The sequence below is a fragment of the Photinus pyralis genome, unplaced genomic scaffold (genome assembly GCF_008802855.1).
Source record: "Photinus pyralis isolate 1611_PpyrPB1 unplaced genomic scaffold, Ppyr1.3 Ppyr1.4_LG6, whole genome shotgun sequence".
Taxonomy (NCBI): domain Eukaryota; kingdom Metazoa; phylum Arthropoda; class Insecta; order Coleoptera; family Lampyridae; genus Photinus; species Photinus pyralis.
Window position 1 is genome coordinate 46,092,718 of NW_022170663.1, and position 14,682 is coordinate 46,107,399.

At 37.6% G+C, this 14,682-nt stretch overlaps 1 protein-coding gene across 2 annotated transcripts; it reads right to left on the reverse strand.

Moving 5' to 3' along the window:
* Positions 1-3,695: 3,695 nt before the first annotated feature.
* Positions 3,696-10,389, reverse strand: LOC116174382 (lipase 1-like). 2 transcript variants are annotated; one of them, XM_031492298.1, is made up of 6 exons: positions 10,283-10,389; positions 4,894-5,089; positions 4,482-4,840; positions 4,248-4,403; positions 3,938-4,165; positions 3,696-3,888 (listed from the first exon to the last, which is right to left on the reverse strand). In XM_031492298.1, the coding sequence occupies exons 1-6, from the start codon at positions 10,298-10,300 to the stop codon at positions 3,724-3,726; spliced, it is 1,122 nt and encodes a 373-aa protein (XP_031348158.1). In that variant the 5' UTR covers positions 10,301-10,389; the 3' UTR covers positions 3,696-3,723. The 2 variants fall into 2 exon arrangements, with proteins under 2 accessions (XP_031348158.1, XP_031348157.1); XM_031492297.1 differs by lacking the exon at positions 10,283-10,389 and adding an exon at positions 9,938-10,177.
* Between the last annotated feature and the right edge of the window lie 4,293 nt (positions 10,390-14,682).

Below are 14,682 nucleotides of genomic sequence, written 5' to 3' on the forward strand. Positions count from 1 at the left end.
CGTCATTAAAGCATACAGAACGGAGTATGCAAAGTTGCTTATTCTCATTCGCCAAATTGGCCATTTATAATATTAATTTGTGTTCGCTTCCAGAAACATAAACTTAGGCAACTTATAATACACCTTTTCTATCTGTATAAAACAAGCGGCGCGGCGGAAGCTATCTTCTCGCGCTCTCGAAGTAAACTTTTCAGTCGTTTTCCAAGATTCACAGGAGTATTCGACCCCTTCTGCATATTCACTCAGAATTAAGATATTGTGGAAGCAAATCAAGCGTTTTCGTGCAACGGAACAGGTGTACTGTCCAGCCTTAAGGGGGACCTTTTCAGTATTGTGTGTTGCCAATCTCACAAAAGTGTTCTTTATATGCCATATAGGTTCCGATTCAGCACTATTTTGGGTAGAATTATTTTTTAAGGGTTCTGTGGCTTCAGTAATTTTCGGTTCTGGTTATTCCAGTTTTCTTTCTGTTTTTATGGCTTCCAACATGAATAAATAAAATTATTATTAGAAAATATAAATTATTGTTAATGATAGGAAAAAAATAATGCACAAAATAAAGTACCTACATTTATATTTTGCGCGAACATATTTTTTAGGTTTAATTAAAACTTCGTTATAGCTTGGGCGTTTGTTTCAGCACTGTCAACTGCTTGTCTTTTCGTACTTACTTTTGCTTCAGCAGTAGCTTCAACTATTGCTTTCCACATGCATACTTTTACCAAAGGTTACTCTTTGCTTTTACCCTCTTACTGTTTTTGATTAATTTTCAGTACTAGTTAAAAAAATAATTTACGTTTGTTTGGTATTAAGGGGAGGATTTCGATTTTTTACTCTGAGCGTAATTTACAAAGCAATTGGCTAATAAAATAAACTTAAGAGGGGGGTCTGTCTGCGCCATCTGGAAATCACCAACGTTTGTTACGTTTGGCATTCTTCTGTTGTTAATGGCGATAACGAACGCATTGCTCCGTATATGTTTGTTATTTTCTGTTATTTAATGAGGGTAGTAAACTTTGCATTTCTTTACAATGTATTTGTGTTTTATATGCAGCATGCATTTAATATTTTTTGGGAGTTTCAATATTTGTTTTTTAAATTGACTTGCTTTAACCGTTACGTAATGATGTAGTAAAAACGCAATATTGTAATAGGAATGGTCTAATAGGGTTGTAGAGTTGAAAGGTAAATTTCCCTACGGGTGCGCATAAATGTTATACGTTTGAAAGGTTCCACCCTGTATATACAACTTACGACGATACATACATTTTTGAGAGTTGGCAACCATGCAATTTCTAGGTGGGGAAAAGCTGTCTGCGCCACCTAGAAAGCACGAACGGGAGTTACGTTTGGCATCTTGTCTTGAATGGCGGTGGTGAACGCGTCGCTCCATAAATGTTTGTTGTTATTTTGTGTTATTTAATGCAGGTAGTAATTTTTGCATTTCTTTATATCGTATTTGTGTTTTGTTTGCCGCATTTTATATGTTTTGTGTGTTTCAAGATTTGTTTTTGAAATTTACTTGGTTTAACCGCAATGCAGAATCATATAAATGTGTGATACCGTTATGCTATTGTTTGTAATTGTTTACATTTTTGGTGTAATGTTTGCTTAATTTGTGTTTTTTTTAATGTTGATTACTTGGTCTTGTCCCTGAAGTTACATTCATATAAGTTTGGATCATTTATTCATTTTATTTTATTATGTGGAGATTACCGATTCGTTTGAGGTTTGTTCTGACTTGTTGTTTGTTACTAACAATTTTCTCCGTGAATGAAGCAGTCACGGGAGTGGTAAAAACTGTAGTCAAATTTGTGTTACGACACCTAATTCCGTGATTGTCTTCGACATCCAACTGTAGATTCGAAACCCCGAGACCAGGGGCGGACTACCCATCTTGCAGGAGCGAGATTACTCTAATCAAAGCTCTTCAGTTTAGAATCTATGTGCGTTAAATGAGTGGCGATTCAATAATTTCCACATATCTTGTTTTTAGTCAACTTTGCCTACAAGGCCATGTAATTTTCCATCTTGCTTTCAACAAAAGGACTTTATTGCACCAAAGATGAGTCACATCCTGTGTATTTCACCCTTTCTCAGAATCTTGGTACCTGCTACTACCTGACCCATTGTCCCCAAAAACTTGCTTTTAACCTTGACTGTAACCAACATTGTGTATATGCATTTACTATCTTTATTAACTATTGCTTAAACTTTTACAAAATATTTTGTTAATTAACTTTTGAACTGTTTTAATCAAACTGCAAGGTTTTTCTTCGTCGTACTCTTTTTACCCTTGGCAGTGACTTTTGCGAGACTACGACACCTTTTGGCTTTGTTTTGTTTAAAATTATATTAATGTACATCAACTAAATTTCCGGGCTTTCACTATCTTAATAATTACGATCATTATTAAACAAACTTTTCTCAATTTCAGTGTTTATTTAACGTTCCTTCCCTATTGTGCTTCAGGTCAAAACGTTGTCTACAACTAACGTAAGGGGGCCCTGCCTTAGATGTTTTATCACGTGCCACTTTTCAAATTTAAGCGGGATCTTGTTTAGTTTTAGAGGGAATAGTCATTCGGGTGGCCATTTTTAAACGTTGCCGGGTTGACTTTATTTCCGTGTTCTTGTAGTGTGAAGTTAGCATAGAACCTGGGGGTTAAGTACACTACACGTTGAATAATAGAGAGTATACAGGGTGGTCAAATTATAGGTTTGATAATTTGAAAAGCTGAGATTTGTGAAGTTTCTAGTTTCCGGTTACAATTAGCGATAATTATCTATCGGTCTTCCAGCGTATATAAGTGTATCAGAATTAGGTTTTCGTGCTTAAAAACGCAAAATAAAACCAGGATGAGATCACTCCCCGCTATTGGGGATTGTAACAGTTTATTTTCTCATTCGTGTACCTATTGGTTATTTTTGTTTTACAGTCGCTGTCTTAGTTGGAGGAATTTTCCGCACAGGCTTGGGCGCTTGGCACTCCATACTTCCGGCATTGCTTCTTGGTTCGACATTCATAAATACAGTTACGTGTGCGCTAGAAAATTTCCATAAAGATGCAATTGCAAACGATCCGTTTGTGAGGTTATACTTTGGAAATTAGCACTACGTATATTTGCCATTTGAAGTTCTAATCGATGTAAATTATTTGTCCATCGTTACGGCACCCTCTCGTAGATTTGAAATGGTTCAAGTCCCAGTCCTAGTTTTAGTTTCAAGGTTACGTTCAAGTGTACACTCGCATTTTAAGTTTTAAATACCCTCAGACTTAATTGCAACAGCTTCTTATCAACACCCTGAGATAACCATGGCCATTTTGAACGTAATTTACGAAAAATTAGGACAACTATCACCCACTTGACACTTTGACGCCATTTGTCACTTTTGGATTGTTTTCGAATTCGTATTTCGTTCAACATACGGAAATTTATGTATGTCGGGAGATAAGAGTGATAAAGGTGCGCGTCTCTAGTAAAATGGAGACTTTATAGAAGCTAACCTCGAGGGTGGTAGATTATTTTTAGGAATTTGTATCAACAATTTTATTTTACGTAATTATATTCCTAAAAGAACCGACCTGTGAAAATCAATTGCATGCAACATATTTGTATCGCATTTTATTAATAATAATAATAATCGAATCGAAACAAAAAACTTGATCATTCGTCAGCGACTGTTCGAAAAGAATTAACATAAGTAATACTTTATTCTCACTTTACAATCCACGATCTTTTAATATTTTTACAATATGGTTATACAACAATGCGACAACGTTATTTGCCGTCAAGAAATCAGAATGGTTAAAATATTCATCTCTAATTACGTGTATGTAGTCAGGTCTAACTTCTGCGGGCAGAGAGTTGTACAAGTATTCGACGTTCTGCAACGTCAAAACGTTTATGTCATTAATTTTACACCACGATACTCACCTCCTTTGTTATTACCATATCGTTTTCGGCCCTTATGAAATAAGTTGGTATTTTCATTTTACTTAAATCGTACGATGGTGGTTCAGGTTGGTTGTACTTCATTTCATTTTCGTAAGCGCCATAGTCGTAGCTCTGGAATTTTCCCGAGGAATAAAGTTGGATCAAATGCGATAGAGTTTTGCTTGAAATTAGATCAGCAGTTTGCAATAACGAAATTGGTAGAGTTTCCTGCAAAATAGAGTTCATTGACATGTCACAACGAGTACCACTGACGCGGATATTTGGAGGAATTTCACGCGTACATGCTTACCGGGTCGCTATGGTGGTAGCTGAATCCAGCTAAAACCAATTCAGGTATCTGACACATCTTCATTTGGATTGGTAATGGATAACATGCCACAGATAGTAAATCACGTGGTAAAACTCTAACAAAAAAACGTCCGCCTGTTACAAAATCAACTAAAGGCTGAAAGAAGAGACAAATTGGCGCACCTACGTAGACTATGATCATAAATCAAGACAATGCGACGGATGGATTACCCACCTTAACAAGCCACCAATAAGGAAAGAGAACCCTAAGCGCACTCCTGGTTCCATTCAAATAGGCTAACGGTGCGAGATTGATAAAGAAATCTACTTGCTGTGAGCTTAAGTCAGGATAGGTCGCTCCATACACATACATTGCCATGGTACCCATTGAGTATCCGATGTACACGATTCCTTGCTGGGTGACGTGTCGGACGTGCGTGATCTGGGCTCGTAAATCAAACACGCCGTTCTCGTGGACAGTGAAATTCCAAAACGTGTAGTCGGAGTCATCTAGAGTCGTGTGGTTTTTAGAATACGTCGTTCCTCTAAAGTTCCCCAGCCAAACGTCGAAACCCTGATCGGCCAGAATAAATGCTGCAATATAAGGTGGATTAACAACAACGAGGGTTAGCGAGCTTGAGACTTACCTAGGGATTTCTCACGTCGGTTCACGAAACATGCGCTGTTTGATCCGAAACCATGTTGAATAAATACCGGTTTGCCGATCTTCCGTAGAGTTGTCCGCTTTCCCCAAGGTATACGGAATAAGGTTAATATATATCCATCGTCCGTTGTGACGGTGTGCGTTTCGAGTGGATAACCGTTCCTCAAAATAATACCGGGCTGAAAATGTAGACACAAATATTAATATTCGGGAAAGTGAATCATCAATAAATTTATTTCGAGCTTTAATTGTCTCATTAATTTCCCTAAATTAATTCGCATTTTGGTAATTACGTTCCTAATTACATTAAAACACGTATAAATTGTGCACAAGACAAAGCACATTTTTTTAACCGAAATAGCTTTTGTTTTGACATCACCAATGGATATATTTCTTGCAGACGTCTCAATCGCCCTTTGTGAGTACCCTCTTACGACAACCCGTTCTTGAGGTATAAGGGAATATACCCGACTACGATAAGAGGTCGAGGAGAAGGGCTGTGGTTGGTAAAAATTAATTCCTTTCGTTGAGACCTTTCATTAGAGTACTATGAAGTATAAAACTAGTTCCATTCCCATTTCCGTTGAGCAAGTTTCTTTAGTTGGTGAAAAGAAAGGGATTCTATTGGTCGGACAGATTAGCCACCATTTTAGGTCCTATTTTTTTATGTAGTGGCTGGTGGGCAATTAAGTCGTGGGATATACCCGGAAAGCATTACACGTTGGGCCGGGAAAACGTTAAGTCATGAAGGCGCTAAGTTCGAAGCGCGACCAGAAAGAATTAATTACGCGTTAAGCGACGAGAGAGACCGTGCCTAAGCTCAAGATAGAAGAAAAATTTCATTTTTGAAGGCACGGGGTAGTTAGTGCAGTCAGCCACAGGGAATTTATCGCGAGGTGGGTTTTAGATTTGTCTCGAGAAATCATTTGGAGAAATTGCGTGTGTCGCCAGTAGTAAATGACTTCACTCAAAGAAACATTTTCCGGTCGAAAAGACGAACAAGCGCGTAAAGTATTAAATATAGTTTACCCGGACGAATTGGAAAGTTTGCATAATGGCGGAAGTTATGTGCGCGTAAATAAAAGTTCAACTAGCTGACGTCATTATTGCTCATGTGTCGTAGTGAATCGTAATGAAATCGACTAATCACTGTTAGATTACTTAATATTGAATACACGTTTTGGAACCCGTATTCAGAATCACTGCTTTCCTTTTCAATGCATGGGACCAATTAGGGGATGATTCAGTATTCCATGGTTGGAATGAGTAAGGTAAAGTGTTTTTTCTATTGTATTGGGTACAGACGGATTCCTTACAGACTCGGTCGATTCATTTCTTAATCGGTTTGAGATTTTAAAAAAAAATTCCATTATAGTGATACTTTTTATGAATGAACGCAGCTAGAAGAAGGTAAAAGTCTTTCCATTCAAATTCAATACTTAGTAATGAATATCTTCTAGCCAAGTTAAAAAAGATCTTTTTTAATATGGTGATTTGTTTCCAAAGAGAAGGGCTGTTACGTATCGTTTCACATAATTTCGTTCAATTTTTTTTTGAATAAAGTGCGTTAAGATATGAAGCGAGCAGCAGACTCAAGACGCAGTGTTGCCGGTTCAAAAATCCGTCGTCACGGAGAATGAGGGACGGTATCTCTGATATACTTCACATGAATAAAAATTTGCTGTGGCTAGCACAGATAGCACCCGGACACCTGCGCATGTGTGTTGTGCCCAAATGCTATTCAGCCCTTCCTTCTATGACTAAGAATATGTCTACCAAATTTGGTTCCAATTTGTTCAGCCGTTTAGCCGGAAATCAGAATATAGACGGACCGACAGTACCTACATCATAGATATTTTGGTTGATTCGGATTCCTGGTGCTTCAAAACGTGTATTTCCGTCAAAAAAGTGATGGGCCATCTTTTACTAAAATGCAATACCTCCCTTTACTAACGTGCGGGAGGTAAAAATGAGAATCGTTAGGGTGTCGGTGGGTCCGTTTCGTATTTTGAATTTGGCGAGTAAAAATCGGGTGGGAGAGAGAGGTTCTTGGTCAAACTTTCCAAGCGAACCTATGCAGGTCGAGGGTTGCATTTTTCGATCGCGTATTGAATTCTTCGAAGCAAACCTACGTAACGTATACGCTGCAGTTTATAGATCGCGTAAAACGAAATCCTTCGCCAGCTTTTCAAGGCGACGAGTTGTGTGCGGCATTTTTGAGATCGCGTAAAATTTGTGCCATCATTTTTGACGAATTTATTGTCGTGGTGACTTTATAAATTCAGTGGGAGCTACCTTTCGAACCAAACCAATAATAAAGGCGTTTTTTATGCCACAGGAAAACTTCGTCGTCCAGTGAAAACTAATATGGATAGCTATTTACTTTCAACCGTGAATGGTGCAAAGCGGAAACGAGCAAATTCGTTTCGTAGTACTATGGGATTAGCGAACTCTTTTTTTTAAATAAATTGTTACCACGAAAGGGTTGAGGTCCAAGGGGTAAAACATTTCATTGCGCTATTTTTTAAGTGGCTAGTTACGTTAAAAAACATCGATCAAAATTGTGCACCTATTTTGTGTATACGGTGTATTATTAGATCTACATTAAACGACAACCGGTAAAAAAGTTTTAAGACAATTAATTCGTGGTTTAGTTGGTTGTCAAAGTCATAAATTATAAGCGTAATTACGGACATTTTAATACTGCGGAACAATGGTAACTATTCCAGTAAATAAATCAAATTTCAACTAATAAACAGCGTAAAACCTGAACAACGATTCGTCAACCATCTTTTAGCACGTAACCAAATTTTTACATGGCAGCACAAAGTATTGGACAACGTGTTCCACCAGCCAATTGTTCAAATTGCTGTCTCCCTTCCAAAGGAGGAAAGTTATTTTGAATTTTTTGCATTGTGTAATCGTAGGAGTGGATTTTATTGGGGATTTTGTATAAAAGGTTTGTTTAAAGTCAGGCTAAGATTCCTGCAGAAGTCTGTCGACGGGATGGGAATTTATCCCGTCAACAAATTTGTGTATTTTTTGTGAATGATAAGTGAACCCAAACCAAAGATATTGATAATTAGCGCATTTTTTAAGAATTAAAAAAAGTGTGCTATTGTTTGCGTTTTGTCCGTCCGTCCGTCCGTCCCGACCCACTTCTACCGTTTTGAACTACTTCTAGGGGAATGGTCCTAGAGTCCTGGAATTTTTTGCAGTAGGTAGCCTATACCTTGAAGGTGTGCCGGACGGCCATCAAATTTCGCTGTCTAAAAGGCCTTCCCCCCACGAATTAATTCCTGAGATGCTGTTTTTGAAAGTAAAATGTGCATAGCTTTTACATACGACAACCAATTGGTCTCATACGCATGCTTTGAGTAGTGTTAAGTGAAACTTTAAGAAATTGGGGGGGGGGGGGGGTAAACGCATGTTCTACCCTTTATGGTATTGTAATGAAAGGTCTCATCGAAATAAATTGGTTTGTACAAAGTATAACTTTCCCGTGCGACTCTTTTTCGAGATCAGTGAGCGACGGGGCCTGGGGTGGGGGGGGGAGAGGTTAAAAATTAATTTTATCTCTCATCTAATGAAAGAATTAATTTCTACCAACCAGAGCCCTTCTCCTCGACCTCTTATCGTGATCGGGTATATTCCCTCATACCTCAAGAACGGATTGTCGGAAGAGGGTACTCACAAAGGGCGATTGAGACGTCTGCAAGAAATATATCCATTGGCGATGTCAAAAAAAAGCTATATTGGTTTAAAAAAATGCGCTTTATCTGCACAAGAGTTATGCACAATTTATACTTGTTTCTCATTATTTGTGAAGTTGAACTGTAAGTTTAGTAATTCCATTTTTTATGTGGGATAAAATTCTCTAGCATCCAGAGGCGTGTAGATTTATTTTGAGCAGAATTTTGTTTGATTAGTATTAATTAATTAATTAATTTAGAGTTGGAACGACATTATTTTCATCAATATATTCAAACAATTCAATTCGTTTGAGAGTGGTAAACCAGACTATCAGGTTTTGATGTTCACATTATAAGTGAAGATAAAGAATCAACCTTTACGCAAGGTAAGAGTTATTCAAAATTATTCACTGAGCTAGTCGTGGTATTAATTATTTCATCACAAAAAATTAATTGTTACAATACAATTCGAGATACAATTTTTACCAGTGCCGTAGAAAATAAAATTACAAGGGGGATCGTTACAGTCTTCGTTATTCAAGCTAATGCTTCAATGTTTCTGACATAAAGATGCAGGTTTCTGCATTCAAATTTGTCTTTTGTGTAGGTAGTAAATGAGGATGTTCGTGCACGATTTATGTGATGTTTCATTAAAGGCAAGCGATTGTAGACACATGATGAGAAATAACAATTTGGGTTCTGTGTCACCATGTGGTTATTAGATGTGTGTGGTAACTCTTTTATTGTTTCAAGAATATATAACAAAGGAAAAGCATTTTAGATCGTTGTAAGTACTTGAAGAAGCAATTGAAGGTAGACCAGCACCCGCATCAACCGATCAATCATAATGAATTGTACGATGGATGGATAATTGTTATAGGTACCCACTTTAATGGCAGAAGATATCACTAAAGAAAACAATGGGAAACGGTGACGCAACAATTCATTTCTTCATCAGATCGTCTTTGGTTTTGAGCAGAATTTCTGAGCATCAAGTGATGGATTTTTGCTGTGAACGGCAAAATGATCGTATATCTGGAGCCATTGTGGATTGAGCTGATGCGATCAAGAACAAAAAACATCAAATAAATGAGATTGTACAAATACTTTCCATGTTTTGACATTTTCCCATCATGTTTTATCGACATTTACCAGATAACGAGATAAGCTTAAATGAGAGAAAAAAATCGGTTTAATTACTTAGGTGTAGGTACCCGTAGACTACGTATGTTAACACAAAATCCTTTTGAACTTGAGTTTCTAAAAGTTTGCGTCTTCCAATTTTGTGGAAATTTAAATCGAAATGAAAACACTCGCTTACTGGTTTCTACTTACGACTGAAAGAAATTCATCCGGATTGTGGTAACAGTTTTCATTTTGATCCCGATCAGTATAATAGTCACTAAAGGTTTTGCAAACGTTATTAGTACTTTTGTACACGATTTTCACGTAGACTACGGCGAATAGCACACCAAGCACAAAAGCGCACTTCATCTTATTGTTCTGCCATTCACGTAGGTAAACTAAACGGTAATGCGTTGTTTTCATTTGTCTACCAAAGATAAGATCTGAATCTTTGATCAACCTTTTACCTTTATGCATCATAGCCACACATCGACTAAATGACCTTCGTTATTACTACTTATATAAGAATTTAAAAAAAAGTAGATACCTACTTACTCCGCTATAATACAACATCAATTATTTATGATGAATTTGAAATTTTCAGACGGCCGGCAGCGTGAGAGGAACCATTTTGCCAAATCGTACTCCGGCAAGTTTCGGCGTAAAAAAGTAGATAGGTCTTCGGCCCATTTACGTTTCATTACTCTTTGAACCCTTGAAGTTTCGTCGATATAAAACATTACGAATGGCCGATAACGATTAGTAAACATTTGTCATCAAAAGTGGACATAAGATGTAACATTTGTCATCAAAAGTGGACATAAGATGTAACGTAATAAGGTTAATTGTGTTGAAATATAGGTACCTATAGGCAAAGAGAACATAAGTATAGGTAACTGTACACGCTATAAATGCTATATTTGGACAATTTGTAGCGTTTTGATCGATAAATGGCCAACCTTGAGCCTCCATAAAAATTGTTCAGTTTGGAATTTTTCCAGGTGGACCATTTAGCGCTCCAAAGTCTATTCGCAGGGGTCGTTTCATCTGCCTCGCCACGGAATCTGTACGTGGTCTGATCCACAAGCCTAATGTTATGCAGGTGATATTTAATCATCCAGTGCCCCGTAAGAGCACCGGTGATCCTCCTATTTGGCTTACTATTCAATTTTAGCAGAGAAGACCCGGATTTGCCGATGGGCCCTGTTAAAAAGGCCCCGGACTATCTGAGTCCGGTTACTTGTTAAGTTGCTACCACCGAGCCTGGAATCGACTGGTCACCCAAACTTTAATTCTGACTCTGACAACAGAGGGAGCAATTCCTAGGGTAGATTCGGGTCCGACAAAAACCCCGCACCATTGCCTTCACGAGCTATCACGTCCGCCCTTTCGTTGCCCCCTATTCTGGAGTGCGCTGGCACCCAGATCAAGCTTACCCTATTAAACTCGTTTAATCCATCTAGAGTTCGCCTGCAATCAAGCGCCGCGCCGTGGCCGATCGGAGCCCGTCCACTGATACGGCCGTAAGGGCCGCCGCGGCTTGACTGTCACTGCATATGTATCCAGTGTGATTGATTTTGCGTGCCCAAGCATATATTTCTTTCATTATTGGAGATAGGAAAATAGTGTAAGAAAAAAAATACTTCAATTTCTGATAAGGCTACATATTCAAAAACCAGTATAAATTGTGCACAACTCTTGTGCAAATAAAGCGCATTTTTATATCCGAAATAGTTTTTGTTTTGACATCACCAATGGATATATTTCTTGCAGATGTCTCAATCGCCATTTGTGAGTACCCTCTTCCGCCAATCCGTTCTTGAGGTATAAGGGAATATACCCGATCACGATAAGAGGTCGAGGAGGAGCGCTATGGTTGGTAGAAATGAAATCCTTTCGTTGAGACCTTTCATTAGAGTACCATGAAGGATAAAACTAGTTCCACTCCCCCCTCCTCCCCCTCCACTTCCACCCCATACTTTGATAAGAAGTAGAAAACGGTTCCTTTCGTTGAGACCTTTAATTACAATCCAATGAATGATAAAATTAATGTTTAACCCCCCCCCCCCCCCCCCCCACGCTCACTGATCTCGAAAAAGAGTCGTACGGGAAAGTTATAGTTTGTACAAACCAATTTATTTCGATGAGACCTTTCATTACAATACCATGAAGGGTAGAACATGTGTTTACCCCCACCCCCACCACCCATTTTCTAAAGTTTAACTTTGGCACCACTAAAGGCATATCTGTATGCAAAATCTGAGACCAATTGGTTGTCGTATGTAAAAGTTATGCACGTTTTACTTTCAAAAACAGCATCTCAGGAAATAATTTGTGGGGGGGGGGGGCATTTTAGACAGCGAAATTTGATGGCCGTTTGAAACACCTTCAAGCTACCTACTGCAAAAAATTCCAGGACTCTAGGACCATTCTCCTAGAAGTACGGTAGAAGTGGGTCCGGACGCACGGACGAACAAAACGCAAACAATAGCACTGTTATGTTCCTTTTTCTCTTTTAGTTTTTATTTAGTTTTATCGCCTTCGAAACCCCTTTAGAGGTTTTATTTTGGTGTTAATTTAGGTTAGGGTTCATATTTAATTGTAGAATTAGGGATTTTCTTTTGGGTTTTGTTGGTGGTTGTATACCAGTGGCGTACCATTCTCTCTAGTATTCCTTTTATTTCTTTTGGGATTATAAATTACGTTTGAAATTCGCCGTATTTTTTTTCCTATATCTATGATGCCGTTTTTACCCTCTTCCTATTTCTTTTGGTTCTTTAATCTTTTCCCTATAATATTATGCTCATTTATCTTTCACCCTGCTTTCTACGTTCTGTGTCTCTTCTTTGGTTTTCTCTGTAGCGTCCTCTATCGTTTGTTTGCTGTATTAATTTTTCCCGTTTATTTTCCGGCCTTTTTGATATTTCCGCTTAGTGTCCGTTACTTTGTGATTTTTCCCCAAATTTCGTCCTTGATTGCGTGCTCGTCTTCTTTTGTATTATTTTCGTGGGCCATTCCAATAATTATCGTTCTGTTGTGAGTGCATGAGGTGCAGAAAAGTTTTATAATTTTTAATCCAAGCCTAATTATAATAATAATAATAAAAATAAAGCTTATTTAATGTTTTGTAGAACAGCCTACATACATAAGTCAATACAAAAGCAAAATAAAAATATTACAAATGTAAGAACAAACAAAATTATAACAAAAAGAACTCTGAACTGAAAAATTCCTCATACGAGTAAAACGCTTTATCAATAAGAAATGCTTTAGTTCTTGATTTGAATAAATTAAAAGGTAAAGCCTTAATATTGGGAGGAATATAATTATACATTTTTATATTGATATGATCAAAACTGTTTTGCGTCTTACTTAAACGGCAAAAAGGGACAAATGCATTTAATTTGTTGCGGGTGTCATAATTATGAACATCGCAATTTTTAACAAAATAATGTTCATTGCGCTTAAGAAAACAAAGACAAGTAAAAATAAAAATAGATGGAAGCGTTAATATTTGGTGATCAATGAAAGCTTGCCGACAATCATCTCTATATAATTGGGATTCAGCCTCCCTTTTTTTAATCTCCAGAAGCTCCAAGAAGTTTTATTATTGCGAGCCGCCCATAATTTGGGGAATTATCGATTTCTTAAATCACGCAGTTTGATTGTTTCACGATTATTTATACAATCCTTTGGTGTTGCGCTTCCGTTTCACCGTGTGAGTACCCTCTTGTGATTATTTTTTGTACATCCTATATATTTTTTTGTAGAATTGTCATTAAATCCCTGTAGTTCGTGGCACACCGGATGACTCTTCTTTAAGGCCTCCACCACCTTGTAAGTATTTTTTTGGTTTGCTTGTCGTTTTGCGTGTTGTTATTTTTCGTTCTCCTTTTAGGGCCTTCTTTTTTGTAATTCACTGCACTGGTGTCTACCTACAATCTTCAACCTAAGCAGTCCCTGGACGACCACCATCAGCCGGCTCCAAAGATAAGAAGACACCGTTTACCCCTCGTTTCAGTTTCCCTATTTAATTGTTCCTTTTTCTATTCAGTACTTCCCCTACCGCTTAAGTTTCGTTCCTCTATTCTCCACCCTATTTTCCCCTTGTTCTCTACCGTCCCCTACTCTATAACGTTACCCTTAACATCGCCCGAGGACCCATAGCAATATAGACAGCAAGTATTGGTACTGTCACTCAACAAATTGTTTGCTATATTTCCCCTCTTGTTTCGCCCCCAATCATTCCCCACATAAAAAAAAGAATGCAATCAAAATAAAGAAAAGTAACACCATAATACCAACCATTATAATTACTGCCATTATGTAATGTGAGATCTCGCAACAAGCAGTCAACATAATTATATATATTTTCAATCGTTGGTTGTTACCCGTTATGCAATAGTTCCTCCCTAGCCCCCATCCCTTTTTCCTCCCCTAGATTATTTTTTTTCCTCAAAAAAAAACAACGCAAACAGTTTGCCTTTATAATTACTTAATTGAGTCACAATTTTGTTTTATATTTTATTTTAAGTCTCAGGCGAATTCGTATTTCTTTCCTTCTTTTTATCCTTAGCTTCCTCGACCACCAGAGGGCTACTTTCTCATTTTTGAGCACGGCTCCCTAACAGGGAAATAAAAGTTAGTGGTGCCTTAAATTTTACCTCTTACCAGCCTAGTCTCTCCGTGAGCAGCCGCAGCCGTGGTTAGGGCTAGTCGTTCTTTGTTTCACGATATATTTTGTGCCTCCTTTTACTCAGCGTCCTTGACCACGTTACAGCACATTTTTTTTAGTTAAAAAATGCGCTAAAAACAAGGGATATAAAAACAAAATAGCATCAGAAATCAAATTATTTTTTTTTTAAATAGAACGGTTACTTTTTTCTGTAATATTCTTCAAGAGCATGAAATTCTCTTCACAATGATATCAAATTTATTTATTTTATTTATTTATT